Here is a 20304-nt window from a genome sequence, read left to right as displayed (position 1 = left end):
CCCCCCCCCTACCCCCAAAAAAAGGAAAGAGGAACAGTTGACACAGAAAGACGTAAAAGATATAGTAAAATGGTAACAATATATTCATGCAGTCTGAGTTCTGCATTTTTGTTTCAGTTTGGCAGTTGTTTATTTATCTTTTCTGTACATATATCTTTGTTTTTCATGAATGCTACTATTGACATTTAACGGTTTTAAGGTCAGGCCCTTCTATCCTCCCTCCTTCCCATTAGTCAGGTTGGGACATTTAACATTTATACCAAACTGACCTTTGGTACATTTAGTCATATCTGAATGAATCTTGTGTCTGACTCTCGTTAACAGTCCTTTGTGTTTGTCATTGACCTGTTATCCAGAGTTTAATAGTCATGCGGATAGCTGAATTACGTCGTTTATGTTTCAGACTGCTGCAGAGCTGGAAAAGCGGAGGGAGAATTTCAAAAACGAGCTGGACTTTGTCTGTGCTGATGTGGTACAATTTCTCCCATAACTTGGACTGAAGCACATTTAATACAGTATTGAAGTTGCACCAGTTAGAACCCTAATCCACATAATAAAACAATATTGGGTAAAGAAGGTGAAGCATTTCAATCCAGTTAGAGCTGCAAAATAAGTTTTGTCTCACATTTAGGAAGCAATTATTGCTCTATTGCAATGAACAATTCTTGAGCAAATTATGAGGTATTATGTTGAACATCTATTAGATTGTGCTTGAGGTTCTAACTGAAGCTGAACATTCTGATATATGTTTTAGTACTCATTTTGCTTGCCTATCATTGAAAGCCATAACTCTCTAGCTGACACTACTTTTTGGGTACTGGAGAAGTAAATATTTTTTTGAAATTTCTATACTTGACTCGGAGTGACGTGTACTGTTACTCAGGTAATGGCCATTGTTGCTGATTTCATGCTGGTCTGGCTCCCAGCTCCGACTGTTATTCTCCGTCCTTCTCTTGCCATTGGTGCTGCGCCTCTTAGTAGAATTTTCTACAACTGCCCCGACAACGCATTTCAGGTTTATGATTTATGAAACTAAAACATAATTTTGATGAAGTAAATAGTATTATATGAAACTAAAACATAATTTTCTCATAAATTTTGTTCTCCCTTTTGTGGTATAAGGGGACGTGCTCGGGTCACCTGATACTAGTAACTGATTTAAATTTCCGTTTTATCCTGTTCTCAGGTTGTGTTAGCTGGTACTTCCTATACATTTCTACAGAGAATAGGCGCTATAGTGGTAAAGCATTTGATAAATTTACAATAAGATTATCTTATTTAATTGCAAATTGTATGCATTTATGAAGCTTAGAAGAGTCTAACTTGTCCTGCAGAGAAATGGGGCCAAACTCTTTGCAGTTGGTTCAGGCGCATCTCTGGTAAGTCTGTGAAGGGCTTTTCTTCTTGGTGGACAAGAAAATATTGTGGGAATCACAAGATGTTGTCCCTTCCATGTAATTGGTAAATACATTTTTCCCTTTTTCCAGATTGGTACAGGTGTAACAAATGCTTTAATCAACGCACGAAAGGCTATTGATAAAACCTTTGCTGGTGAAGCTGAGGATTTACCCGTTCTGCCGACCAGTGCTGCATATGGTGTTTACATGGCAGTCTCAAGCAACCTTAGGTACTTTTACATTTTCGAGCACTAGTGTCGTCCAAACTAGTGATCAGATTCTTCCATCTCTTTGCTAGGAGACGTACTTGGGAGGAAATTTCACATGTTTTACCCCGTCACTGTGTTCAAGACTACCTATTTACAATATGAAACAAGTGTTTCTTCTGTGGCTACCAGTTTTCTTGCCATAAAACTACTTTTTCTAATTGACCACCTTCATCATCTTCCTTTCAACATGTATTCTTCTGTCTCATTATCTTCTTTTAAGATATCCTTGTTCAATCGTTTTACACATGGCCCTTTTTTGGACATAGCTCCTTGATTCACAGTACACTATATAAAGTGCACAAGCTTGGTGTGTCTTCCCTGTAAAGTTAATGTGGATAACCGTAGTTTAAACATTCTAGTGAAGAAGTTGGATCTGTTTACAATGGCCTTAAAAATTAGCTTCTAGTAAAAGGGCTAAGCATATACAAAGTGTTCTTATAATTTACAATTATGAAGTTTTGTCGTCTTAACATGTCATAACATTGAAGGCTCGAATCTTGTCTCCTTTTTATTATGGAGGACGGATTGTGAGTGATCTAAGTGATTTTACTCCTTTACCAGGTACCAAATCCTTGCTGGAGTTATTGAACAACGAATATTGGAGCCATTGCTACACAAGCACAAGATCATACTTGGTGCACTGTGCTTCGTTTTCCGAACTGGCAATACCTTTTTGGGATCATTAATGTACACGTTCTTTCCTCTTTAAGGTCTTCCTTGGGAACTTTTTCTTTATCTTCGAGCTCTCTAAATCTTTTCTTCTCTCTTACCAGGTGGGTGGATTTTGCACGTTGGATTGGAATCCAAAGGTCACGAGAACAAAAAGAAACTTAGATAATGGTTCCCAGTTTTGTGGTCAACCAAGGATCATTTGTACACGTTTTTATTTTAGTTTTGTGTTTTTTGTTTTAATTGAACTTCAATTTATAACAGTGGTGAGATTTTTTGTCACACTTTTTACTGCTACTTTATTTTGTTGAATTCAAAAGAAGTAAGGGTTCAACATCTCTTGGTTGTGCAAAATTTATTCTTGTTGATAGCTTGTGCTCTATGTTCACATATATCTGATAGGAGCCACAACAGGATTTGCGCTGAAGACTTGCATTGATAAAGTTTGTGTTAATCTTCTATCCACTCCCCTTTTTGTAAGAATCTCTTGATGTAGACTGATGTTTGGCGAGCTTATTGCTCTCTTTCAATGGATGTGTGCTGAAGGACGAAGGTCTAGGTTATATTTTAAAATCCTATGGTCACCAGGTAGTTCTCTTCAATCTATAATAAGATTCTCTTCACATATCATGCGTTAGCATGTTGTCTTACATTTCTGCCTAAAATCCTCCTCTGAATTAAGATAGGGCTTGTTGCCATGGATATTTATGTTGACTTGTGGAGATCAACTTCATCGTCTATATGAATGACTAAGATTGTGGTGTCCTAGGAAATTCTTCTTAACAGTAATTCGGTGCATCTTGGGTTTTCTCATTTTTAATCCATTATCTCCTCAAGTGCATTCCACATTGTTAGGGAGTGTGTTGGTGGCTATTTTTATAGGAAGTAAATACATGAGAAAATATACTCGCGTTATCATTAGCAAGCGGTCTAATTTGTAAAAATCTCTTCCTTCTCTGCCAACTAGAAAGAATTCTGGAATCATATTACCATTGTAGAAAAAATAATATAATTTCAGAATGTCAGAAGTGAATTTAATGTTGTTTTGAGTCAAATGGCCAGCAACCTTTGATGATTTTTGGTTATTCGAAATTCCGATGTTTCCCCTAGAGATATTTAAGGCATATTATTCAGTTATTGTTGTATAAGCTTACATGAAACCTGGGATGTATTGAGATCTTGAGCTAATCTTAAAGCAGCACTAATCCCATGGAAGACATTTTCACAAGAATAGAGAAGCTTTGAAGCGGGACGTTCCTGTTAAGTGAAGTGGGGCTGCAATCTTGATGGGATAAATGGTGGAGGAATACCAACGATGGTGACCAGCAAATGTTTTACGCATAAAGGAATTTTTTAAAGTGGAAAGTAGTAGTCACATGCATTTAACTGCTGCTGTTATGTTTTCTTGTTAAAAGAGCGAAGCTCCAAGATATTTTATGTTCTTTATGCTTACCTATTGTTGATAGGGAAAATTAATCATCTAATCTTTTTCGATTACGCAGATTATTGATCACAAAAGCTAAAATTTATTCCGTTTATCTGAATTGCTCTTTCCTTTTCTTCTGTAGAATATTTGGTATATGGTTATGCCTGCCGAAGGGGTAGCTATTTCCAAAAGCTAATTGATCTCAGGTAAGTTTCAAATTTACTCTTAGATAAAAATTTCTTTGCACATAGTATATAGGCTGAGGCAAAAGGTCCGGGTATGTGCTAATGTCCATGCTACCAAAGACTTCCATATGCATATATTCTATTTTTTTGGGTAGACTGAGGAGAAAGTCTGATCATTATGTGCTAGGTAGATATCCGCATAGTGTTTCACTAAACCAAGCGACTTAGGTTAAGTGATAAATGTGTGGATGAAAGAAACATATCTCACATTCAGTCATTTGGTGTAAATACAGGATGTTGCTAAGTTTTTACCTCAGTGCTAACGTCCACATTAGATAGTCCCGTCTCGCTAAGCGTTGTTGGGTAGAATTACCAGGTAACTACTTTTTTTTTTTTTTTTGAGATAAGGGAATTACCCAATGCTATGCTGGTGGAAGGTAGGTATCCGGTGGAAGGACATCACCATCATCATAGAAAAGAAAGAAGAAAAAGACGTCCACATTATCAGAACCAAATTCCTGGTGAAAGACTTATCGAGGCTCAATATATCCTATTTTTTAGGGAGATCTGAGAACCAACATTTGATACCTCGGTACAGGCTCAAGGTAATCCATTCTTCCATAGCTACTATCTAGGGCTTATTTGCATGTTGTCAATTTAGAAGTCTCAGCTGTACTACCTACGAACTTTTTGATACATTCATCAATTTTTTTGGAGATGTCAACTACTGGATGTACTAGTCTTTCTGGTGATATCTACATAACACACTTCATAGAGGTATGCAAGGACACATTAGTGTGGACATTTTCCAGTCTAGTCCAGACTTCATTTCGATATGGAAACCTGATGCACAATATTGCATTTGTGCATCTAGCAATTCGAAGTTTACCTCAGCTCTTGCACTACATTTCACGCCTATTAAGAGGCTTGATTGTCAGAAAAAAGAATTTGTCTTACGTTCATCAGCAGTGAATTCCAGCAAATCAGTTTATAAAGGAATGCCCGTCCGTATTTTTGAAAGAATTTAATTATTAGCTGAAGAAATTTTATGCTGCTCCATTTATCAGTCTTCAAGAAGCCATGCGCTGAAAAGACCTCTTTGGTGGTGACACTTTTTATTGGCTTAAGAACAAACAACTAATATTGAGTACTTCCTAGCGCACAATTTGTTATAGGCACAAGTCATGGTCTTAATTTTTAGCAAAAAATTATTTTTCAACAACAACTTCAAAGTGCACATGCTTTGCTGCCTATCCGGCTATTTCAGTCAGAATCCTCTTCACAGTTACAAACTTAGAAAATTCAAGAATTTGTGCTAGTTGCAGAGCTTCATTACCAGACCTCTATCTCTGGAGATATTACAATAGGACTTCTTACTGTATGATTTCCATTCTCTTCCACCCAGGTGATTGAACCAGATTGGACTTCTTGTTCTGCATCATCTTTGTAACGAATGGTCAAAGAATAGCTTTGCTTCTGGTTTTTCTTCTTAAAAACCAATGTTTGTGGTGAGACAGAAATCGTTGAGTTCCTTGGTGCTTTCACTTTCACTCTATACTTAGCTGCACCACTTCCAACATTTGTTACTGTCCTCCTGAATTTTTGTTCCAACCAAGTGAAGTTCCCTTGCGGGCTAAAGAATGCGATAAATGATGGGTAATTGATATCCGTGGATGTATTTGAGCAGTTGTGATTGGCTGAAGATCTTGCAATTGTTTTCAACTGCTCTTCTGTGAAATTCAAAGAACAAAGAAGATTAACATAATCTTGCGGCGTGGCATCATATATGAGACCTGGGTCAAGAGCCCGGTTAGGATCAACATGACCAGCTCCCATGTCTAGTGGTGTAGCACGTTTGTTATCCTCAGAATTTTTTATGGCTTTTTGATTATTATCCAAAGGGTTGGCAGTGGTCATCATGGCGGAACGAATTGCTGAAGGGCTCCATTCAGGATGTGCACCTTTAACCATTGCAGCTATTCCAGCAATGTGAGGGCCTGAGGGGCAGCCATGGATGTTCCTGATTCAAGAAGGTAATCAGTTGCCAATTGTATATTGGTACCAATTTTTGCTACTGCAATATTAGATGGGTAGGCGGCTAGAATTAACACTCCTGGTGCTAATATGTCTGGCTTTGCCACTCTCAGGTAGCTTCGAGAGGGGCCTCTAGCTGAGGATGCAGAAACAACTGGAGCAGGCGTTGAGTCCAAGTATGTCTCCAGGAAACTAATGCTGGCCTTGGGTTCAGGAGTCTTTGTGACATAATTCATAACCTGTTTCCCTTCCTTGGGGGTTATAACAACTCCCGGATTTGGAAATTCAGTGGACCTTAATATTGCTGGATCATCGGTAATAAAGATGGCTGCTCCAACTCTGGCCTCTGCAACAGAGTTCATTTGGTCAGTGACTACTTCTGCATCTCTGCTCCTCTGACAAACGATGACGCTACGTCCAGCGTCAGGTACTTGGGCTAACAATTCAGCTGAATCACAAGCAGACAATGTCTTGTTGTAAATTACAGGCCAATTGCTAATAATTGCTCTTGCTGGAAACAAGCTCCATCCCCTAATCTTTAGACCACTTCCCAGTGTCAGAGTCCCTGAAAACCAACGGTCGGTATGGCCTGATGCCACTGTGAAGATCCATGGTACCCCATTGTTTAAACTTCCCATACCAGGACCACGATTTCCTGCTGAAGCAGAAACTAACACGCCCTTGGCCATGGCACCAAAAGCAGCTATTGCAATAGTATCTTCATATAAAGGAATAAAGCGCCAGCCGTAGGAAATGCATATCATGTCAACACCATCTGCAACAGCTTGGTCCATAGCTGCAATCAAATCAGAAGCGAAGTTTCCCTCATCAAAGCTAAACTTATACACCGCAAGTCTAGCTCACGGTGCAACCCCTTTTGCTGTTCCTGGGGCGTATCCGAAATATGAAGCTCCTTTGACAAAACTACCAGCAGCAATAGAGGCGACATGGGTGCCATGACCACCAGTGTCCCTTGCAGAATTCATAGAAATGTTCACATCAGGATTGTTGGCCACTATTCCCTTATTGAAGTAATTGGCACCAATGAGTTTCCGGTCGCACAATGAAGTATTAAACTCCATGCCTGCCCGACAAATTCCCTTCCGTTTTTTGGGGATTTCAGGCATCCATCATCTCTGAAACTGGCAGATTCAGGCCAGACACCGGAGTCAAGTACACCGATGATAACATCTTGGCCAAAACCAGAAGCTGGCCATAGACCAGAGGAAGGGTTGAGCTTAAGAAACTCAGAGGTACGCGTAGTGTGAGCTTCAAGAGACCTATCTTTATAAGCTGAAATGAAGCCAGTGGACTTCTTGAGAGCTTCTAGCTCATCTTTAGACAAAACTGCACTGAAGCCATGAATTACATTGTCATAAGAATAGAGAAGCTTTGGAGCAGGATGGCGGCTATTAAGTGAAGCTGGAGTTGCAATCTTGATGGAATCAATGGTGGAAGAATGCCATTGTTGGTGATCAGCAAATACATTAGGCATTAAGGATTTGTCCAAATGGACAATATATGTGGATCTCTCTGCTATGGCTACTAAACAGTAGACATGAGCAAAAAGAAACCAACATAAAAAGAGAAGAGGTAAATTAACTAGCTCCATTGCTATCTCTCAAGTTTGTGACTTCCTACTGCAGGGGAGGCCCCTATTTAATCTCCAAGGTTTCAAAACACCATTTTATTATGGCATCTTTCGTTTAAAGTAAATAATATTATATGAGCACATGGTGCAGTTTTTAAATGCTATCTTTTTCTGTGGAAAGAGAAAAAGACCTTTGAAATTTGAGCCATTGGTCCGTGGTGGCTTTTTTTTCTAAAGTGTAAAGCTAATGCAAATTGCAAGTATATAACAAACACGGTCATGAGCAGCATTGTAGCTTTTGGCTTTGCTTGCATACTTTTTTTTATTTATTTAAATTATTACTATTATTATTATTATTATCATTTTGTTCTTTCTTCTTCATCTTCTTTTTGACGAGCTTGGCTCTACTATGTATTGACCTTTCAGAAAATCTTGGGTCAGTTATGTGTTATCTGAATATATAACTATAACGTGTAATTTTGTAGGAAATAAACTTATGTACTCTACAAATATATAACTTCTAGGTTTTAAATTACTGTAAATAGATTGTTCAGGTCACAGACAGTATGAAGGACTGTCTGTTAAGTCCTAAATTATCATAGATAGAGCCCATGTAGTGGCGGAGCCACCTTTGTACAATAACACCATGTTGAATTCCCTTAGTTTATTAGTGTGTCTACTTTTTATAATTTTTGTCTTCCCTTATAGTGAGAATCCTGGATCTATCACTAAACACATGGTGCAGTAGTCTTTTTCAATATATAATTGTGCCAAAAGAGAACAATACCTTTGAAGTTTGAGCCACTGGCCAATGTGGGGGGTTATCTGTTTAAATTACTGCAAATTGCAATACGACAGCACATTGGTTGGCAGCTTCGCAGCTTTTGGCTTATTGAACGAACGTATTGCGTACTTTTATCCTTCACCTTTTCCTAAATATTTTTTTTTATAACGGAAAAGGGTTCAAAATGCCCCTAAACAATTGGAAAAGGTTTAAAAATATCCTTCATTCACCTATTGGGCTAAAAATACCCCTTCATCCACCTTTTTGGTTCACTTATGCCCTTTGACCGTTAGGTCAATGCTGAATTAAAAATAATTATTATTTATTTTTTAAAACTTAAATATTTTCGATTTTTTAAACTAATGCACCAGTAGTCCACTACTTTAGTAAAGTCTTCTTCTTCATTTTTTTTTTCAGTTTTTACAAAAAACAATTCAGTTTTTACAAATTTTTTTTCATTTTTTCAGTTTTTTTAAAGCATTTTTTTCTAAAACTGAAAAAAAATTGTAAAAAAAGAAAAAAATGTTTTTAATAAAATATTTTCGTTTTATAAAAACTGAAAAAAATATTTTCAACAAAATATTTTCGTTTTTGAAAATATTTTTTTTCAATTGTTCTCAGTTTTTTTTTTTTAAAAATGAAATCTTTTTTCTTTTAAAAAAAACCGAAAAACAAAAATAAAATAAAATGTTTTAAAAAAACGTGAAAAAAATGAAAAAAATATTTAAAAAACGTAGATATTTTGTTGAAAATATTTTTTCCATTTTTCGAAAAACGAAAATATTTTATTAAAAATATTTTTTTCTGTTTTTACAATTTTTTTTCATTTTTTACCGAAAAAATACTTAAAAAAACTGAAAAAAATAAAAATAATTTATTTTTTTTTGTAAAAACTGAATTGTTTTTCTTAAAAACTGGAAAAAAAAAATAAGAAGACTTTACTAAATTAGTGGACTATTGGTGCATTAGTTTAAAAAAACGAAAATATTTTGCAAAATATTTTTTTTAAGCTTTACAAAAAGAATAATAATTATTTCTAATTTAGCATTGACCTAACGGTCAAAGGGCATACGTGAACCAAAAAAGTGGATGGAGGGGTATTTTTAGCCCAATAGGTGGATGAAGGGTATTTTTAAACCTTTTCCAATAGTTTAGGGACATTTTGAACCCTTTTTCCTTTTTATAATAATAATAATAATCATCATCATATTATTATAAAAGTGGAGCCCTTAAGTTAAAAGTTAAATTACTTTTTTACCCCTCTTAAAATCTAATTATCCTCCTTATTTAAAAATTTTAAAAAAAAAAACTCTCAAAGCCCAAACCCACGCTTGATGTACAGATGTGTTCCTTCGTAAGATTGTTGGACCATAATGCCCTTTAATAAAATAAATGATTCCACATTATTCGATCACTAAAACATTATGACTTCACAATTTCATTCATCCGTGTGGAGATGAAAGAGACGTTATCTGTGGCAGGGTCGTGTCGTTTGGATTACAATAGTGCACCTCTTTAAAGCATCCTTTGTTTAGTGCATTTATGTATAATATTAACTGTTGAAATTCCTACATATCTGTAACCAATCAAATTAATTCTCTCTCGGATTCTTATTTTATTGAATTATTTCTAACCTTCTCCTTTTTAAAGTCCAACCTTCGCTCTTTAATCGCTCAAGTATTTCTAACAATTTGGACTTTTGGACTCTTCTTCCGCAGACCGCAGGTACGTAATCCCAATTTCTATCATTTGTGCACCGTCTTAATTAACTTGGTTGTTTAATTTTTTTACTGGGCAATATGATGGTGATTTTATCAGCTTTATTCCATTGTCTATGGATAGATTCAGGTAAAAGTAAAACACTATTTACTATGTAATCGCTTTTAATGATTAAGCACTATCTTTAGGAGTATAGACGCAAAAGAAAAATTGCAGAATTTGTTACTTATAATCATTTTTTAACACTGTCTAAAAATGTTAAACTTCATGAATGGTATTAATATTTGGCAAACCAAGTTTCGCTGATTCAGTCAATTGCTTGAGAATTAAACATCAACTATCTCATAGTATAATTAAAATACTTGCACCCTGAAGGGACGCCCAGTTGGGTTTGGAGGGAGTTTTCTACACATGGGGTTCGATCCCCCCTCAATGCCTTTGGGTCTGAGCCTGTCGCACGGGCCTTGCCTAGTGCGGTTTACATCCCCTGTGTGGTTTGCAAGGCTATTACATGGTGCTCACCCGAAGGGCAGAGGTTGCAGGCTATTACACGGTGGGGGGTTTACCCAGTGCTCACCACAGAATGCTCACAAAAAAAAAATATACTTGCACTAATGTTATGAATTTAACAACAAAAAATAGAATTAATCATACAAGTAAAAGAAGCGTTGCTAAAACATTAAAAAGAGACAGAGGAGAGAGAGGGAAAATGTTAATACACAGTCTCTTGGAGAACGTCATCTAGGCAATCATATCAATATTTTTTTTAATTGATAATGTTGATTATGTTATAAATAAGTAACTATTCCAATTTTTAATTTTGTATGGAGAAATGAGAATCATTGAGAAACTTATAAATAAAAATAACGTGGGAGTCTGAAACAAACCAAATAACAACCAAACCAACTAGTAATATTGATTCACTGAACGGGCTTACAAATAACTGGAAATTGCAATAAAACAGTAAAGGATAATTGAAAGATAACAGAGAGAGATGAGAGACGGAAATACACCATAGAAGAAGGAGATGAGAAGCACAGAGCTTTTCACATAACATTTGCCTAATCTTCCAAGCCCAGACGATAACCCCTTTTATTCACTTAGTCACGTGTTTCCTTCACCTGGATCCCAGACAAATCTCTTGTTGGGCTTTCTAAATCTTGAACCTCTTCGTGGTTTAGCCCCCGGCCCAACAGCCTCTGTCCAAATATCTGTCCCATACACATTATTTGAGTTATCTTGGTTCACAACAATACTCCCGCCCTAAAAAAGAACCTTGTCCTCAAGGTTCGAGTAGAGCCACGGTAACATTATATTAGTGAATCTGTCAAGACTTGAATATGTGTCAAAAGCTGACCCATGTCTATCAACCTTATGAATTGATGACTCAAATTCAGTGCCCTTTGCCAATTCTAAATTACCAAGAGGAAGAACAGAAGCCACAAATCTAAAAATTGCTTCCTGTTCCTTCACCTTAAGTGCCACAATTTCCATTACCTTCTTTATACCAAGAGAGCCATGAGAACCAGTAACACTTACTAGTTCATAGCAATAAGACTGATTGAGGTAGTCAAATGATTCAGGATCCCCCAAACTACACCTTTTGTTCATCTCCGTGGGTACAGATACTCTTCTAGACTTGTCAAACCGAGTCTCCAGAAATATACCACAACAGCTTGATTTGTCAGTTTGTACCGTTTTGGTATTGCTAATTAGTTCAAGCACTGGATTTGACTCAAGAAGTTGCTGGTCCCGACTGTGTTCTGCAATGCTTATACAGCCAACAAAATAGGCAAGATAACACAGAAGCCTCCCAGTAGTTGTAACCTTTCCAACTCTACTGTTAGGACCAACCAAGATAGAAGTGCTTTTACCCTCAATTATCATTGGCCTGTGAACACTTTCAGCAACAACAATTGAAGCTCTTTTCATCAAATCAGCCTCTACATCGTCTAATAAAAGCACATTTTCATCATAGTCAAGCTACAAGTATGTAGTGCAGCAAACTCATACAATGAAGAATCGGGCGGAAGCTCAATAATTCTATCACCCGGATCTAAAATAGATCGTAGTATAAAAATAATGAAGTCATCGGCACCACATCTAGCAACTATTAAGGCAAAATCAGTTAGCAAAAGGTATGAATGGATACCCCATTTTCGTCCAAGATCCCATACTTGAGTCATAGAGTTAGCATATGGAATAAGGTAAAACTTGCCAGTAGATCCCACTAATAATAGTGCCGCAATGTTCACTGCATAACTTGTTAGAGCCATGAACTTGGAAAGTATTCCTGGATCCCATACAAAAAGATTCATCGCAGGTTGTTGAGCAAGTAAATAACAATCAGTTATTCTTGCATGCTGAAACTTATTATTTCTACAAGGTGAAATAAAAAAGTTGGGGAGAAGGAGATTTTGGTCGCAGCTCTGTTTTAAAAGGCAGAATTGGGACTCGCCCGGGGCTCGCCCTGGGGCGGAGCACTCGTAAAACGCCTCTGGGCTTATGTGTGGGGCTTGGTTCCGTGAGACTTACGCCTCAGCCGCCGGGGCTTACGCCCGGACATGTCCAATCCCCGGAGTACGGGGCTCGCCTAATAGAACTTTATGCAATTGTGTGTAACTAACCTTGTAAATCCTCAAATTTTCTTAATAAATCGTTGACTATTCAAAATAACTTTTTTCTTAATCATAAATCATAAAGTTGAGAGTATTTTTATGTCATAATTAAAATAAAAATTGTTGTACGTTATCCACTAAGACTGCTGTATAGTAAATTTTAAATAAATCTTTCATTTAAAAGTATTTATTTATTAACTTTTGTTATGTCTTTATTATATAATAGTTCATAATTTTTTTTAATTATTTTCTTAAATAATTTTTTTACGTTTACGAGATACAATACTTAGTAATTTAATAGCTTAGTATTAGCTAGTAACTATTTACAAATAATTAATTACATGGTATAGTATGGTGAAATATGTGTCACTTTATTAACTTGTTGAAACTTAAAAATAAATGATGCTAAACAAATTATATTTAAATTGTGAATTATATTTGTATATAAATTCTCTTTCAAATAGAAAGCATATTAAACAAAAGAAGTATTTTAAAAAAAATATCAAATTGTAATATCGAAATTCTTTCAAGATTCATTACTCCTTAAGAGATACATATACGATTTCGCATCGAATACATTACTTTTGATGTTTGAGTTGTAACGACGATGCAACTAATTTGCATATTATGATAATGTCATACTTTTCATATCATTCATTGTTGAATTATAATTTATAAATATTTTAAATAGATTATTTGTTATAATTTTATAATTTTAATGTAATTTTTATAATTATTTTTATTTTATACTATTTTAAATTTCTTGAAATTAGTAAAATTTAAAGATTCGGGGGACTTACGCCCCATATCTAAAGGTTTACGCCTCGCCTCGTCAGAGGTAAAACGCCTCGCCTCACGCCCCCGCCTTTTAAAATATTGGGTCGCAGCTAGGCATATTCTTCTCAGTTCCACCACACCAGCAACTCATCCAGTCAAAGAAAATCTTATCTTGACTCAACTTAGAGAAAGCATCCAAGCTTGCTAAGTCCATAAGAGGCCAAGGCTTAACAATTTCTTCTTTAGCATTTTTTTCCACGAGGATACTGCCAGTAGACCAAATGCCAATAGCAGTAGTGTATTTTGTTGCTCCAAATATAAGCTCTGTCGCTCCATAATACTGAGAGCAGATGTAAGAAATATTTGGTTCTCTTTCAATCAGAGCTTTAGCATAGGCCCAGTCACATAAATTGACCAGAGAAACCTGGAAATTCACTAAAAGATTGTGATGTTTAATGTCTTTGTGACGTATGTTGATAGTGCGACAAACATAGGCCAATGCCCCAAAAGCATGAAATGTGTAAAGCTTCACAGGTAAGAGAGTGTGTTTAGATGTCCTAGGTTGCAATCGAAGAACTTGGAGGCGTCCGATAGGGATTACCATGAACAAATACGCACCAGGATCAAATGGGAACTGATACAAAATACATAGATCATTGGGGATGGAATCAATATGACACTCTAATATCCTAATAATCTGCTTGAAATCATCTACAAACATGACTGAACAATATCTTGCAGCGCCAACAATTGTGGTGAACAAACCAAAACTAGGATCAAATGAAAAGTACGGCGAAGTAGACCTTGCTTTATAAACTAGACCACACACTGCAAGCAACAATCTAACAGTTTTATTGGCCTGAATATTTGGTGACAGCTTGGAGTAACTTTCAGCAAATGCCTGGAGTACTCCCTGTATATTCTCTGCCATAGCAGGTTCACATGTTCCAGACAATAAGAAACCATGAAATTTTCTCTCCTGCCTAGTATCAACCCAATTGCATTTGTGTAGGTTAACATCATGGTGATGGAATAACATATTTTGATTAGCACCAGCAAAGGGAAATACTCTCCCAGGAAATCTCCCAATAGCCTTCGACATGACATATCTTTGTCTAGCAAAAGGAATTTGATAACCAGTTATATCCCTTAAAGGAGAAATTTCTAACACCGGAGATGCATTGCCTCTTGCAATTTCCTCCTCTTTATGTTTAAATTTCAGTAGTTTAGTTACAATACTATTGTAACCAGTTAAACCCACTAAGGAAGTAATGGGAATAAAGTTTGAAGAAATACCTATCTGATTAACTAGAACCTCAGTTGTAACCTCGGGTTGCAAGGTCTCAGAGTGAGACTGGTGTGTGTTGCCATTTCCCAGAGAGCCTTCATGAAACATCTGGATCTCCTCCTGATTTTGCATTGTTTAAAGCAGATTCCGTTGTATCAGTAAGGACTTCAACATCTGATCTCTCAGTAGCAAACACCTTGGAGTAACAACATCCATGTGACATATTGTCAAACGCCTGGGCTTCAAATTCTGTAGAATATTGCTTGATTGCAGCCATGTGACCTTCCGACGATTCGAGACGCTGTTTACGAAAACGAATTCGCAACTTCACAACAAAGTGTTCCCAATCCGTCAATTGCTTGTTCTGGAGAAGCCATCGGAACCACTCTAATGCCTCACCTTCGAGGTAAATAGACGCGCGTAATAATTTGTTGTTTTCTGATGTGCCGTAGAATTCAAAGTAACGTTCAGCCTGAGAAATCCATAACTCTGGATCCTCACCACTGAACCGTCGGAATTTCACCGGAGTAGGCTTACTCGTTGCAAGGTTTTCAATCAACTCATGTAACAATGAACGAATTTCAGCGATATCCTTCGACCACGAATCCTTCACGACCTTAATTGAATCATCGATAGTTGGAAATATTTGGTCCTCCATTAAAGACCTCTGGATGAAAGCACCAATGAAACAAACCAAATAACAACCAAACCAACTAGTAATATTGATTCACTGAACGGGCTTACAAATAACTGGAAATTGCAATAAAACAGTAAAGGATAATTGAAAGATAACAGAGAGAGATGAGAGACAGAAATACACCATAGAAGAAGGAGATGAGAAGTACAGAGCTTTTCACATAACATTTGTCTAATCTTCCAAACCCAGACGATAACCCCTTTTATTCACGTGCTTCCTTCACCTGGATCCCAGACAAATCTCTTGTTGGGCTTTCTAAATCTTGAACCTCTTCGTGGTTTAGCCCCCGGCCCAACAGCCTCTGTGCAAATATCTGCCCCATACACATTATTTGACTTATCTTGGTTCACATCAGAGTCCGAACTTTTCTGGCTAATCTTGTTGAGAGTATTTGGTCCTTGAGAAAATTTATTTTGGCTATTTTGGTGTACACTCAATACATACATGATACAATGCGTCCAATACAATATACTTATGAGTGAGTGAATGTCCAGAAAATATTTTTTTTTATAACATTAAGAACATTGTACTTTTTTGATCGTCAAGAGGAGTCGATTAATTAATCTATTGGATAGTCAGGACATTCTGATGCGCGTGATGCTAGAATTCAAGGGAAAATTATGTGAGTATTCTTCTCCTCTTCCATATCTTCATAAAAGGTCTAAGTCATTACGAACGAAGCGCCAAAAAAACTTCAAACTAACTTTAGACTTTGTTCTCCGTTGGGATTCTTTAATATAATTTTTGCTTTATTTCTCTAATTTCTAATGATAGACAAATAGAATGAGACATGCTTGGTACTTCGAAAATATATCTAGGTCAAGGTTTCTTATCTAATCATCTCTTTCCATAATGTTTCTGCCTGAGGTTCATAACAGTGAGGACCACTCTTCACCAATGATTCACCATTTTACTTTAAGCGTTTTTCAGCATTTGGTTATGAAATTAAGTTTTACAAATGGCCCTCAACATTGATTGAATTATTTCTGCAAGGAGACAGACACATTGTAAAATAAATTTTTTTACCAAAGAATTTCGAAAAGTCCTATATTTTGTTTACCGTACTACCAAGACATGTTAGATCTCAGACTTCTTTGGCTCCTGTTTGTTTTTGGATTGAAAAGAAAAGTAGTTTCCTCTATATTGCATAGTATCGGCTATGCGAAAACAAGATTGTTCTTTGTATATAGACGATCACAAGAGGAAGCTAGAACAATATTCTTAAATTGTACATTACTGGCAAATCTTAGATCAAGAAGTTTGATAGCGTTGGCGAGGTAACCAGTAGTGGCTGCAATATTATCAGAAGGTCATACAAAAATATATTACATGGCTCGATATACACGTGCACGTGGGGAGAGACTAGTAATAATAATAATAATAATAAGAAGAAGAAGATGAAGAAGAAGACGACGACGACATATTGTGAAGACCTGAGAGGGAATTCGGTCTTATCTTATATTACTCTATGAAATGTATAATTATAGGAAATTAAATATAGTAATTCTCAACAATATAACTAGGCTATACTTTTTGGAATTTCAATAAATTCCATCAAATCGCATCATACTCACTTAAGAACCAAGCAAGTAGGATTAAAAAGTCGGCATTTATTGTACTACTATATTTGCACAATATCAGATGGGTCTTATCTAATTAATTTTAAACAGCATTCTTGCCTTGATAATACGTTCTCAATGCCCTAAGATGAAATAAGGTCTTTAGATTTTATAGACAAGTGTAGAGTCGAAGTTAGTAGCGGTGTTCGACCCATTAAGTGGTTGTAAAATAATAAGGGATAATTTCACATAAATACAACTCACACACCTGACTTGCAACATAATAGCCTAGATATCACTTTGCAAATCTATAAAAAATAATAGGCTAATTCCCGAAAGACAGCTTATTTTGCTCCCTCTGTATACAACCAGTTGTTTTCATTCTGTTGATTTCCTTTGATTATTAAGCATTTGATAAAAAAATGCAAATCAGCCACAACGCAACTCAAAAATCCTGAATAATTACATATTATCTGAAGGTAAGAAATTCAAACACTTTTATGTGCAATTGCTGAAGCAATCCAACAGGATAAAAGAAAAAAAAACTTGGTAAATGAATTGTAGAATCCCTCCAACGCTCATACAACACATTACACGAAAAAGAAGAAGAGAAGGAAGTGTCAAACTTCTGTAGAGGCCTCTTACACACTAACAATGTATATACATCCTTATAAACTGAAAAAATATATAATTATCAATATTATACACAAATATACACATTTATGCACAATTATACAATACTGTATAACTTGTATAAACATGTAAAATAGTGTATAAGAGGTGTTTGTATATCCATATACACAATTATACACTAGTATACAGTGTTGATACAAACTGCTACATAGTTATGATTTTTATCCAAACCCAATTTCAAATTCGAGACTTCAAGGTCATAATAATAATGACCAGAACTTCAAACTTCAAAATCTTCTAACATTAGTGGTTATTTTTTTGGTGCAAATCAAGTTTGAGAGCTATTTATTTTCATATCTGTGTGTATTTTTATTTTTCTTTCAAAAATCTTCAATATTCTTTTGCTTGCCACCATGGACGACGGAGTAGAAGCCCGAGCCTTCTCGAGCCATTAATGGCAGAACTGCGTGGGGGATAGAGGAAGGGGAATAACCGGGGTTAGGTTAAGAGAGGATGAGGGATCTATGTGGGTTAGAAAGAAAGAAGTGAGAGGCGGTGAGAGAGAGAAGAGAATGAAGAAAGAAGAAAATAATAAAAACCTTAAAATTATGTCTTTAATAGTGGGCTAAAGGCTGAAAAGTTTCTTTCAAGTTATGTACAACATGAGCTAAATAGGGTAAAAGCTTCAAATGTGGGCAATTTTCGGTTGGGCTGTTAGGCCAAGTGACATGGGCTGTAATTCTTTCAAATAATAAAAGAAGCGCACTTAATGATTTAAATCTCAATGATTAATATTCAGATAAAAAAGACAAGTACACTTAATAGCTGAAATCTGAATAATTAAAATTAAGACATTCATTAAATGCAAACAAATAAGACGTGAATGTATCCAATTACCCAAAAGGTTTTCAAAGGTACTAAGGAAAGCTTAGGAAGTTGATCTAGCTATAGTTTTGGTTAAATTATACTCCTATATAATCAAGTTATGATTATAATTAGTGAATTTAATGTTGTTTCAAGTTAAATGGTAGGCGGCCTTTCCGGGGCTTTTGCATCTATACCCGGTTTTCGGGTCACAATTGAACCTATACCCACTTTGCAAAAAAGTTTGCAAGCGTATCCACTTTACGGTCAACTTCAGACTTATGGGTCTGAAGTTATAAAAAAAGTGCCTGAAGTGAATTGCACTTCAAATGCACTTAAGGCAAATAGGTCTGAAGTGCAACCAATGGTTTCATGCACTTAAGGCTAATAAGTCTGAAGTGAAAAATTGCACTTCAGATGCACTTAAGGCCAATAAGTTTGAAGTAAAAAATTGCACTTCTGATGCACTTAAGGCCAAAAAGTCTGAAGTGTAACAAACGTTTTCATTCACTTAAGGCCAATAAGTCCGAAGTGAAAATTTGCACTTCAGATGCACTTAAGGCCAAAAAGTCTGAAGTGCAACAAACGTTTTCATTCACTTAAGGCCAATAAGTGTGAAGTGAAAGTTTGCACTTCAGATGCACTTAAGGCAAAAAGTCTGAAGTGCAACAAACGTTTTCATTCACTTAAGGCCAATAAGTCTGAAGTGAAAATTGCCCAGAAACGAAAATTTGTTCTTTGAATTATAACAATCCAATATACGATTTAATACCTAAATCTACTCCAAATGAGCTCAAATTTGAAACATAGCCTCCAAATATCATCAGGAAAAAACCCTAATCATCAATTTGTCAAAACAACAATAAATCTAATGAACCCATTTTGCAATTAAGAAAAAAAAAGAAACCCTAAGCAATAGTAAAAAATAAAACATCATAATAGCTCACCATTGTAAAACATCATAAACTACATTAAAATATATTCACAACTACCATATAAAATCATTGTCACCCGAAGAGGAAGAAGAAGAAGAGGAGGAGGAGGAGAAGGAGGAGGAGAAAGATGCCTGAAGATGTTTAAAAAGCGGGTGCAGGTTAATGATTTTTTAAAAAGTGGGTGTAGGTTAAATGGGCGACCAAATAGGACGCCTCGTGCAATTTTTACGGCCTTTCCTTTACAGCTTGTTTGGATAGTTGTTCGTCGTTGTATCGTACTGTATTGTTATCCCAAAACAATGTTTGTTTTGATTGTTTCATTAAAATTGGTTGTATTGTATTGTTAAATTCATTGTTTCGGAACAATGAAAAGTCCCATTTTTTGAAACAACCGATTTGGTGTGGTGGGATTGTTTCCTATTTTTCTTTCCAATTATGCCCTAACTTATTACTCCACAATTCTATTTTACCCTTTATCTTTTTTTCTATTTTAACTCCAAATCTCCAACCTATAACCTACTTTGTTTTTTTCCAGACCAATGTTAAAGGTGTTTTGCTGCCTTCTGTTTTATTTTTTCTCCTAATTTGCTTTTAACTCAATTCTAATTAGTTGTGCTCTTTTATTTTGCCTTCTTCTGTCTCGCTCCTTTGTTCTGCTTTCTTAAGGTATTTTGCCTTCTTCTACTTTATTTTTTAAATTATTTTTATGTATAATTTTTGATAAATTTAAATATAAACAATTAAGGGTATTTTAGTAAACTTATCAGTTAGAGTACAGTACGGTACAGTCAAACCAAACAACAAAGTATTATTTAACAATAACAAACAATACAATCTATCCAAACATTGTATTCATAAA

At 35.8% G+C, this 20304-nt stretch overlaps 1 protein-coding gene and 1 pseudogene across 2 annotated transcripts in view; one reads left to right on the top strand and one right to left on the bottom strand.

Moving 5' to 3' along the window:
• The window catches only part of LOC109212397 (protein RETICULATA-RELATED 4, chloroplastic-like), a 4289-nt gene extending 1584 nt beyond the window's left edge, over positions 1–2705 (top strand). The window contains exons 2-8 of the mRNA XM_019376069.1: positions 404–472; positions 884–1015; positions 1187–1240; positions 1335–1379; positions 1488–1627; positions 2228–2353; positions 2440–2705. Coding sequence (XP_019231614.1) covers positions 404–472; positions 884–1015; positions 1187–1240; positions 1335–1379; positions 1488–1627; positions 2228–2353; positions 2440–2500 — 627 coding nt within the window. The 3' untranslated portion in view covers positions 2501–2705. The remainder of the gene's footprint in view (positions 1–403; positions 473–883; positions 1016–1186; positions 1241–1334; positions 1380–1487; positions 1628–2227; positions 2354–2439) is intronic.
• On the bottom strand, positions 5180–7904 carry LOC109212315 (annotated as a pseudogene). The gene has a single exon (XR_002065837.1). The product of XR_002065837.1 is annotated as a subtilisin-like protease SBT1.9 (transcript).

This window comes from Nicotiana attenuata, chromosome 1 (genome assembly GCF_001879085.1).
Source record: "Nicotiana attenuata strain UT chromosome 1, NIATTr2, whole genome shotgun sequence".
NCBI lineage: Eukaryota > Viridiplantae > Streptophyta > Magnoliopsida > Solanales > Solanaceae > Nicotiana > Nicotiana attenuata.
This window is presented reverse-complemented; position numbering and strand designations above follow the sequence as displayed.